Source organism: Monosiga brevicollis, genomic scaffold (genome assembly GCF_000002865.3).
Source record: "Monosiga brevicollis MX1 MONBRscaffold_38 genomic scaffold, whole genome shotgun sequence".
Taxonomy (NCBI): Eukaryota; class Choanoflagellata; order Craspedida; family Salpingoecidae; genus Monosiga; species Monosiga brevicollis.
In genome coordinates this window covers 156,394-166,329 of record NW_001865075.1, presented here as the reverse complement: position 1 = coordinate 166,329, position 9,936 = coordinate 156,394, and the positions used below count along the sequence as shown (strand labels likewise).

Sequence of the window (9,936 nt, the reverse complement as noted above, 5' to 3'; positions counted from 1 at the left end):
AGAGAGTTGAAAAGAGAGAGAGTTTGAGAGGAGTTTGAGAGAGAGAGAGAGTTTGAGAGAGAGTTTGAGAGAGAGTTTGAGAGAGAGTTTGAGAGAGTTTGAGAGAGTTTGAGAGAGAGAGAGAGAGAAAGAGATGAATTGAAAGAGAGAGAGAGAGAGAGAGAGAGAGAGAGAGAGAGAGAGAGAGAGAGAGAGAGAGAGAGAGAGAGAGAGAGAGAGAGAGAGAGAGAGAGAGAGAGAGAGAGAGAGAGAGAGAGAGAGAGAGAGAGAGAGAAAGGATTTGTGCTTGAAGGAGTTACAGCTGGTAGCAAGCCCGCTTCCATTGTCAGACAATTTATCCCAACTCATTGGTGTTCCGAGTATCGCATCGCATCGGTCGCATCGGTCGCATCGGTCGCATCGGTCGCATCGGTCGTTGTTGGTGAGGCGGGCGGGAGTAGAGGGGGACCTTTTTTGATTGCAGGCTTGGCCGCGGGTTTTGGGGTTGAGGAGATTGGCGTGAGCTTGGGGTGAAGACGTTGAAGCTCGGTCGGGAGGGCGCGCGAGGCAAGGTGAGCGGAGGCAAGGTGAGCGTTGTCATTGACACCGCTCGCGCCTTGCTTTTCCATCGCACGACACAACTTCTGACCGTGTGTTCGCTGTGTGTTGATTGTCGGCTCTGACTTTTCAGCTTGCAGAACCAGGAACATGGATATGCTGCGCATTGTCGATGATGAGCCACTTGCGGCAACTGCAGATGGCAGCTCACAGGGCGCCGATCTGAGCTCGGGTACAACCGCGCACGCACGCACGTTTTTCTGGGACAAAGAATAGCCCCGCTTTGCAAAACGCGTGCTCATCACGGAGCTCCCATTTTGTTAGACCTCGGCCCGGAAGCCGCCGAGGCGCTTTCCTCTGAAGCATTCCAAAAGCTGCTCCAGGTCAGTTGGCTTCGGCCACATCCCAGAGGGCGTTGCGCTCAAACGTGTCCTCCTTGCTCACACCCACCTTGCTCTTTCTCGATTCGGTGCAGGAGGTACAGGCCTCAACCTCCTCTGAACAGCAAGCCTCCAAAGACTTTGCTCTCGTCTCCCCCGAACCAGGTACCCTCAGCCAGACTGGCCCGTTTTGTGACCAGCCCAAGTCTTGAGCCTCATGCCCATGTCCTTGCCATTGCCAGGCTTTTGCGTCAAAACAGACATGGAGCATGGTGGCAAGGTCTTTATCAACGTTTGCCATTCAGCCCAGGTTGGCTCTTAACGGCTTGTATGCTGCATCCTTTGCTGGCACGCCTGCTGGCATGCCGCTGTTGATGGGCACTCGTGCTTGGACCCTCCAGGTGCCGAGTCCACCGTCCGTCTCTGACGAAGAGATCAGCATGGCCATTGCCAACCTCGACAACTCGAAATTTAGCATCCCCATGTCGGCAGGCGGCGAACACATTGAGGTGGACAATGGTGAGCCGTTCTTCCTCCAGGCCGGCTCCTCTGCTTCATCTCCTCATGACCCGCTCTCACCCCGCTTTTCGTCATGGTGCACCATGATGTCGGTTCTGTAGCGGGAAAACCATGCAGTGTCTATGATGTGATTATCAACTCGGACGTACTGACTCAGCTTGAAGTGCGTGCCTGGGGTGCCTGGGGTACCTGACATATCCGTGTCCCACCGGCTGACTATGGTCTCACGGTGGTGGTTGTGGTGCCCTGCAGAACCGACTGGGCATGCGTGACTTCTTGCTTGAGCTAGTTCTTTCGCTACTTGAAGCCAAACACGGCCTTTCCCTTAATCGCGGTACGCTTTCGCGCGCCACAGCCATTGAAGCTGCTTCTGTTCAAGACCACTTGCAAATACAGGCAGTTCACCCACCCACTCACCTCTTTTTGCTCCACCAGAGTACAAGTTGATGAAGCGTCGCAAGAACATGGGCTCGCTCCAACCGCAGTATTGCCGCGTTAAAAAGCGCAAGGTGGCTGAAGTTGGGTATGTGCCGCCTTGGAGATTGTCACTTATCGCGGTCGTGCTTTGGCTTCCGCAGTCATCCAGCTGACCTGGCTTCTTGTTTAGGCGGCCCATGAAGCTCATGGAAGAGCTCGAAGCCGAAGCCGAGGCCGGCAGCGATCAACCCGAATTGGCGGGAGAAACGCCTCGGCACCGTCTGACCAAGGTGCGATGGACACCGCCCCTGGCCTCGCACACTTGCCTGTCCCTTGACAATCCGCCATCCCTTGCTCTCGTCGCTGGGCTGGCAGGAGCCAGAGGAGAATCCCGAATTCTTGATTCTCGAGGTCGAGACACCCGGACTGGTGGGTGCCTGCCGCGCCATTCGAGCTTGTTAATGCTCCCTTGTTCTCTGTTGGTTTCAAACTCACCCAAATACGTGCTGCGTCATCTTCTTTTGGTTTTATTTACAATCTGTCAAGACGTCGTCCGCAACCCTGGCGCTCGATGTGTGCGACGCACAGCTGCGTCTGCATGCTCGGCCCAACGTCTATTTCTTGCATCTGGACTTACCAACGCCCGTCATTGCTACCGAAGTCTCGGCACAGTTTAACAGGTTGGCTTTGCCTGCTCCTTTTTTTTCTGTTGCCATTTACAACCAAATCTCAAGGTCCAGCTCTCCAAAGGGACAAGGGGGGTTGTGAACAAGGCCTCCACGAACACTCATGCGCTTGCCATCTCACCTCGCCTCCTCCAGGCGGACGGCCACCCTCACCGTCGTGATGCCCGTTGCAAAGAGCAATTCCTAACCCCCCATCCACACCTTTGTTGCATCTTTCTCCAAAAGCCTCCAAAGAGTCCCGGAATTCGACATCACGGCCATCTCCAAAAAAATGGAAAAACAAAAAAATAGAAAAATTAAATCGGATTTGTTCATTTTTATGTTTTTTACTTTTTTTTCTCATTTTTTTTTTCATTTTTCTGGAGCGATCCAACACTGCGATCATGACGCGGGCTCAAGTTGGTCTGGCGGCAGCGCTGCTGGCACTGTTGGCACTGAGCGGTTCAGTCGTGGGCTTTAGCGAGCAGGTGCATCGGGGTTATCTGGCACATAGCTGGGCAGCCTACTGTCCGCCAGAACAGCTGGCCAACTGGTCCTGCTACTGGTGCCAAGACAACGGCACAAGGTACGGCAGGCCGGGACGACGACTGGAAGTGGAAGGGCAGCCAAGCGTGCGGCAGGTCTCATGCGTAGCCATTGGGGACTGATCGCATCGCTAGAACAGGTGGTTCTTACTTCTTGTGTTATGTTCCGAGTAGACTCGTGGATACTGTGTATGACAACCGGAGTCGACTCTACGGCTATGTGGCATACAATCCCATCAATTCCACCATTATCGTTAGCTTCCGCGGTAGCTCCAACGTGGCCAACTGGCTCTACGATTTTGACACGATTCGCGTACGATGGTTGCCGTCTGTTGTTCAATGTGTTGCAGCCCCGTTGCGTGGCCATGCTTTTTCCTCCCAAGATCGCTTGATGCTGTGTTGTTTTGATTGCTTGTTGGTTTGAAAGATGACACGTGCCATCGCTCACGGCGCTGCCTTTCAAATGTCACAGGTGACTTTGAACGACACGGATGTTCATTTGCACGCAGGATTTTATGCAGCCTGGACGGGCGTTCGTGGTCAAGTCAATTCCATGGTGGCTCACGTGGTCATGACTCTCTGCCCCACTTGCAATCGCATTATAAACGTCGGACACTCCCTAGGCGCTGCAGTGGCTGGTATGCATGGCCCCGTACTCCGAGTGTTTAGATAGCACAAGGCATCTGGTGATCCCCAAACACGGTCCTGCCAGCGTTTTCTGATTGCTTGCTGCTCGTCTCAGGTCTCTCCTCGCTGGAGCTTGCCGTGGCACTTCCACACTGTCAGGTATCGTGCACTTTTATTTCCCATCGCTTCTCGGCCGTTCCTTCTTGCGCCCATCAAGATGACTCCACCTTGGGCTTGGGATCTGAAACCTGGACCTCCTCTGAATAAACATGCTCACTTGACCCGTTCCCGCTTGGCAGTCGGAATTGCATACCTTTGGCATGCCCCGCACGGGCGACGTCAACTATGTCGCCATGGCACGCCGCATGCTCTCCAACATCACCCGCATGGTTCATCAAGCTGACATTGTACCTCACCTTCCTCCCCAAGAGTTTGGCTTTGCCCACCTGCCTGCTGAGGTATGGCACAGCCCTTAGCTCATGTTTCTACTGATGTTTGATATCGATATGTGGGCGGTTTGAGTCCTTTCACGGGGATGCCCTTGATCTGGTAGGTGTGGAACTTGAGCAACAACACCGCAGGTATCCCGCAAAAATATGTTCTTTGTGATGGGAGCGGTGAAGACCCTGGCTGCTCCGACTCGGTACCTTTCTGGGACTGGAGCGCCTCCAACCACGACACCTACATGGGTCTACCCGTACGTTCCCCCTAGCATGCTCTGCTGTATTGCTCTTCACACTCTCGTACCGTGTATCGTGGACTGACTCGGTCGTGTTGGCGCAGGATTCCCAATGTAACTACGTCCACGCCACTCACCAAGCGGAGCTTGAAGCACTCAAACGCTCCATGGCTTGAAAAGCCACCGCTCAAGTTCTTTTTCCAGGTTATGCTGCTTCAGGGGTGCGGGCCCCTGAGACACGGCAGAATTGTAGCCGCATCTTGCCTTGTAGTCAACACCCGCATTGGAATGGGAATAAAAATTCGAGTCTCGTTCATCCCAATTGTAATTGACGTCGTGTTTAATAGCATGTGCAGAGCAAGGCACACGTTTTCTATTTTTTCTTCTTCTTGCCCTTGCGGCCGCGACGTGGGCCATCGTCAGCCCAGGGATCTTCGTCGTCAATAACTTTGAGTGGCCTTGATGCGGCAGGTGGCGCAGAGCCACTCTCATTGGCGCCAGCCGAGCTTGCACCGGGGGCAGCCGAAGCCGTGTTTGCTATGACATCGACAACGCCAGGAGGTGCAAATCCAGTGCAATCAGTGACAGGGCCATGGAACAAGACTACATTTGCTGCATGACAGGCCGAGCTGTTTCGCACGCACCGACATGGAGGGCGTGGCCCGTCGCCTTGATGTGCGAAAACAGCTTGTTGCGCGTTTCAAATTCTTCCTCGCATACGTTGCAGAGGTGCTATGGTCCCCACAGCGAAGCGCGCCAGCGCAACAAAGAAGTGAATTTGAAGTGCTGCCTGAAGCTCGGCTTTGGCAAGGCATGTGTCAGACTTTGCGAACAACATTGACTTACTCGTTCTTCAGGTGCCGTCTCTGAACTTGCGGGCTGCTGCAACAGACAAACACATAATTGTTCATGAGACAATGTATAAAAGGCTCGAGGCAAAGTTGCAAGACATGTACGTGGCTTGGCTGACCTTTTTAGCTCGTCGACGACCCTTGCGTTTCTGCTTTGGTTGACTCGAGTCTACGGAAACACATTGCGGGGTGAACAAAGAAGAAGAAAAGGGAAAAGAAAAAAGAGAAGAGGGTTGGAGAATCGCAAAGCATGTCAAGGAACGAACCTGTCGTCTGGTCCGTTTCTTCGGCTTCTTTGAGGCTAGCCTCAGCCTTGTCTTCCTCGTTGTCATCGGCAGAATTGTTAGGGTCTGCTGCATCCACAGGTGCAGTTGTTTCTGGTCCAGCGGCCTCGGGAATGTCCGCTGCAGGGGGTACTGGTTGCTGAGTGCGGCGAAGATTGGCCAGATACAAGAGGTCATCCTCTGTCACTTCATCATTGTCATCATCATCTTCGTCGTCATCAACGTCTTCTGCCTCGTCTGCTTCGTGTCGAGGACCCGCTTCCGTATCCATGTCGGCTCCATCATCAGCGTCGTCGTCACCGGCGTCGAGGTCCTGCAAATCCATCAACTCAAGGTCATCCAAATCGCCCATGGTTGCCAGCAGCTCTTCTTCTGTCATATCATCAAATTCTAGCAAAAAAAGCAGAGAGCATGAGATATGCGCACTCGCAGGATAATGTGCGGAGAAAAAAGCAAAAAGCAAACAGACAGACCAGCAGCTCAAAAACTTACCCAAGCTGCCATTGGCAGCGGCTTCGTCCACATCCTCAAATTGTTCGTCTTCTTCTTGCAGCTGAGCTTTGAGGTACTCGACCTGCTTGAGGTGCTTCTTTGAGCGTTGGTGATTTTCCCAGCTACATCACAAACAAGAGCAAGGCAAGGAACCACACGTCATCCAAACACCAACGGCGAGGTGATTGGGCGCGACCAGGGCAGCGTGCCATGGCCGCAGGCATACTCACGCTGGTTGGGTGCGAAACGATTTGTTGCAGGCGACACAATACATGCCCTGCTCCTCTTCGTCGCTCGAATCGGCGCCTAACTCAGCAGCAGCAGTGAGAGCAGGAAAGCACACCAGGAGCAGACGGCTTGAGTCGGCGAGCAGAGGATACCATAGATGTCGTCCGCCATCGATTCGATGGCCGCAATCTTTTCCTGCAGTCCCTCGGCATTGAGTTGCTCCGTGACAGCAGCTGCGGCAGCTTCGCGCGCAATGCGACGTTGCTCTTCCTGCTGCTTTCTCTGCTCTTCGCGCTCGGCTTCGGCGGCAGCCTTGGCCTCGCGTTGCTGATGCTGCGGGGTTGCACAGATAGCGGGACCAAACGGGAGCAGGCGGTGCGGTGTTGAGTTGCTAGATAGCTGATGCTCATGACGACGGTAAAGGAAAGAAGGGTGTGTGTTGAGTGGGCTCCGCAACTAACAGCATGGCGAATGACGCGCTTGTCGCGTTTCTTCACGTAGCGCACGAGGGCCTTGATGTTGGCATTGTACTCGCGGCGAGCGGCGCGGCGTTCCTTTTCGTTGTCCTTTTCCATGAGTCGACGTACGCGGCGATTGGGCGCCTCCCGAATGTCCCACTTGTCTTTGGAGTGGAATGGAATGGTTGTCACGTAGGCCTCCCAGTGTGCGTAAAAGGCTGAGACTTCACTAAACGGCGTGCTAGAGTTGCCTGCGGAGCATTTTCAAAACAGCAGGGTCGGGTGGATGAGCCATGCCGCTTTAGGCCGCAAGGATGATGGATGCCAAGAGGATCTAACCAAAGGGGATAAACGTAGAGGTCGCTCCAAACTTGACGTCTTCCTCGTGGACTTGGCTAAAAATATCGTTGTAAACGGCCCAGAAGCTCTAAGGCAGAAACGATGTAAGCATTGAAAGACTCGTTAACATGTGCTTTGGCTGAGTCGACTGGGAGAGCAAGCAAAGGAGATGACGTTGGGATGGGCCACCTCATCGTCATCGTCATCGTAGGAGCTGTAGGCGCTGCTTGAGAAGTACGGCATGACGTCCACACCTTCCTCGTAATCACCGTCGGCGCCCGAGCCTGGCGAGAGAAATGGATGGGAAAATACATCGGACGTTACGTTGTCGTCGCAGCGCGACATCGGCTGGGTCACGGGCGGCTGGGGGCTGGGTGCAAGATTGGGACGTACCGCCGCGCAAGATAGCTTCACGATGCGAGTCATACCATGCACGCTCCTGGGCATCGCTCAAGACGGCATAGGCGGCTTGAACCAGCTGCGTCATCATCCAAGATGCAGTCAGTGAGAATGATCGGTGGCTGGGAGCAGAGGGCACGCATGCCCGAGCTTGGGCTCCAACCTGAAACTGAGCCGTTGCCTCAGCCTCGTTGTCCTTGTTTTTGTCTACACAGCATAACATGAGCTGTCGCGCGAATGGGGTTGACGCGAGGAGGGACGGCGTTCCAGCAAGAGGCGTGCAAAGCCGCAGTACCAGGGTGGAGCTTCAGCGCCATGCGGCGATAAGCCTTCTTGATGGTCCCATCATCCGCATCGCGCTCGATGTTGAGCACCTATTCAAAGTTGGGGCGGAGCAGGGTCAGCAGAGGCTCTCAGTCGAGTCGAATCACAACCCCAAGCAATCACCTGCACAACTAGCACATGGCACATCAATGGACCCCCTGTCACCAACTGACCTCGTAGTGGCACCTCATGCTGACCGGTCGTCCGGCTGCGCGCTGCAGGAGGGGCGGGGCGGCGCCACGCGTGAGCCGTCGGCTCAAGACACAACAGCGAACCAAGCCAGCCCAAGATCCTCACCAAATCCCAAAAAGCACAAACTACAAATCCGCACGCCAAGTCCTTGAGCCCGTTCCAATCCGAGCCACCCAAAGCCCCGCACGCGCACGTCTCAGCGACGACGACAACGACGACCAAGTGGCTCTGCCGTTTCGCTCTCTCACGTGTGTGTGTGTGTGTGTGTGTGTGTGTGTGTGTGTGTGTGTGTGTGTGTGACGCAAACGGAATTGTCAGACGAAATTATCTGTCCAGGGTTATGGAAGAACCGAGGGGTTGAATCAAGTATACGACGCTATAAAATCGAGGGTGTAAATCAATAATAGGAGAGTGAGAACCAACAAAGTTATCATCGAGAGGTCAGATTCATTTTAAGCATACACGTCAACATCGAACGAAAGAGAGAGAGAGAGAGAGAGAGAGACGGCGACGGCGACGGCGACGGCGACAAGTGGCAGCCGAGGACGGCGGGTCTGGTCTGGAACGACGGAGGAGACGGGAGGGTTGTGGTATATCAGGTTTGGGGTCTTTAGCGCGCGTTGGGCGTGTGTGGCTCAGAGGTGAAGATTCTACAACACAGCTTGGGTTTTGAGTGTTGATGTATGCGTGGCGTGCAAGAGAGGAGGAGCAGCAGTTTGTCTGGCGGTGACGCCAGTCCACAACTCACGCCTGTTTTCCGTGGCGCATCGTCGCCATCAACGCCGAATCACGTACGCTGAACTGGTACGTCAATCAAGTCTGGCTGCTCTGCCGAGATGGGCCTAGACCTTTTCCCGTACGGCTTGGAGAGCTGGTGTGTCGTTGCGTTCATTTTTTTTTTTTTTTTTTTTTTTTTCGCTCGACAGAGCAGCCTCTTGAGTGCACGCCTTTGGCCCAACTTTACGCCATGGGTTTTATGAACTGGGCCAAAAACCTGTGGAATACCCTGGTGGAGGGCGAGGAAGGCGCTGATACCGATGATGGTGCTGCGGCGCAGGCTGCCGCTGAAGCCGAGCTGTGAGTTGATGGTTGTAGCAAAGTGAATCGGGCTCAATGCAAAGCATTCGGGTTGGCCGCGCCAAAGTCTCACTTGACTTGCTATGCCCCGCAGTGCTGCTAAACGTGCACGGGCCACCCTTGTTGTCTGGCAAGAGACCTGGTTGGTTCCCTGTTTTCAGACTCATCGACACCCTGTTGTTTGCCCTGGCTGTGATCCCACCACTTCTGTCTCGTCTCACCGTTCTTTTGGTGGCAGCAATTTGCTGGTCGACCCTTTTGGTCTCTGCGCAGATGAAGTCTACCGTGAATCATCAAACGGCACCCGCCTTATCCCTGTCTGGCACGATCCCTGGGAAAGGGTACGCACATGCATGGTACCCTCTCCTTTCAAGTGCAACCTGCCTCACCCCAATGTGAAATGTTGCACCATAGAAAACATGGATGCAGCCACAGGAGCATGCGGGCATTCATCCAGACTCCCCGCTGTTGCTTTGCACTGCACAAGACCTCATCTCCAGCGGTATTGATCCGCACTGATGTTGCTCCATATCGTGGCCCTGCTAGTATCACCCGTCCGGCTGGCCTCTGATGGACCATTCATCTGTCCCTTGTCTTGGCAAGCCACCTTGTGACCCGCGGGAAGCGCTTGCTCTGCTTGTCAGATGTGCAAACCCATCTCGTTTGGCGGATAGCGTGCACCATCGCGCCCTGGCCGCTGGTCGGCACTTTCAATCCGTGGGTGTGGCTTTGCCATGTGCTCTGCAAGGCTTGTTGGAGTTGTTCCTGATGCTGCCTTTGTCAAACTTCTCGAATCGTGCAACGTGTACATGTTATCATCTCTTCGTTCGTTCTAATGAAACAATTCGTGCTGTTTGAACGGCACTCCATGTTGGGGGCAAGCTGGTCTGCGGGAGGCAGGCACTTGGCCCTCGTTCGATAAC

General features: G+C 54.3%; 3 protein-coding genes across 3 annotated transcripts; 2 read left to right on the top strand and 1 right to left on the bottom strand.

Annotated features, from left to right (window-relative positions):
• Positions 1 to 687: 687 nt before the first annotated feature.
• Positions 688 to 2,726, top strand: MONBRDRAFT_29760 (uncharacterized protein; the record flags this gene model as incomplete). Its single annotated transcript, XM_001750236.1, has 12 exons — positions 688 to 769; positions 862 to 920; positions 1,013 to 1,082; positions 1,160 to 1,227; positions 1,319 to 1,436; positions 1,538 to 1,599; positions 1,689 to 1,770; positions 1,872 to 1,959; positions 2,044 to 2,143; positions 2,229 to 2,282; positions 2,442 to 2,533; positions 2,675 to 2,726. The coding sequence occupies 12 exons, from the start codon at positions 688 to 690 to the stop codon at positions 2,724 to 2,726; spliced, it is 927 nt and encodes a 308-aa protein (XP_001750288.1).
• Positions 2,727 to 2,922: 196 nt separating this feature from the next.
• On the top strand, positions 2,923 to 4,545 carry MONBRDRAFT_29759 (uncharacterized protein; the record flags this gene model as incomplete). The annotated part of the gene is made up of 7 exons (XM_001750235.1): positions 2,923 to 3,104; positions 3,238 to 3,376; positions 3,536 to 3,701; positions 3,806 to 3,849; positions 3,990 to 4,148; positions 4,244 to 4,387; positions 4,474 to 4,545. The coding sequence occupies 7 exons, from the start codon at positions 2,923 to 2,925 to the stop codon at positions 4,543 to 4,545; spliced, it is 906 nt and encodes a 301-aa protein (XP_001750287.1).
• A 197-nt stretch (positions 4,546 to 4,742) lies between these two features.
• Positions 4,743 to 8,106, bottom strand: MONBRDRAFT_34486 (uncharacterized protein; the record flags this gene model as incomplete). Its single annotated transcript, XM_001750191.1, has 16 exons — positions 8,042 to 8,106; positions 7,918 to 7,959; positions 7,716 to 7,794; positions 7,584 to 7,627; positions 7,415 to 7,499; positions 7,211 to 7,305; positions 7,022 to 7,109; positions 6,686 to 6,933; positions 6,377 to 6,557; positions 6,227 to 6,302; positions 5,997 to 6,118; positions 5,487 to 5,894; positions 5,340 to 5,389; positions 5,216 to 5,251; positions 5,014 to 5,101; positions 4,743 to 4,906 (listed from the first exon to the last, which is right to left on the bottom strand). Exons 2-16 carry the CDS (start codon positions 7,933 to 7,935, stop codon positions 4,743 to 4,745), a joined length of 1,782 nt encoding a protein of 593 aa, XP_001750243.1. The 5' UTR covers positions 7,936 to 7,959; positions 8,042 to 8,106.
• Between the last annotated feature and the right edge of the window lie 1,830 nt (positions 8,107 to 9,936).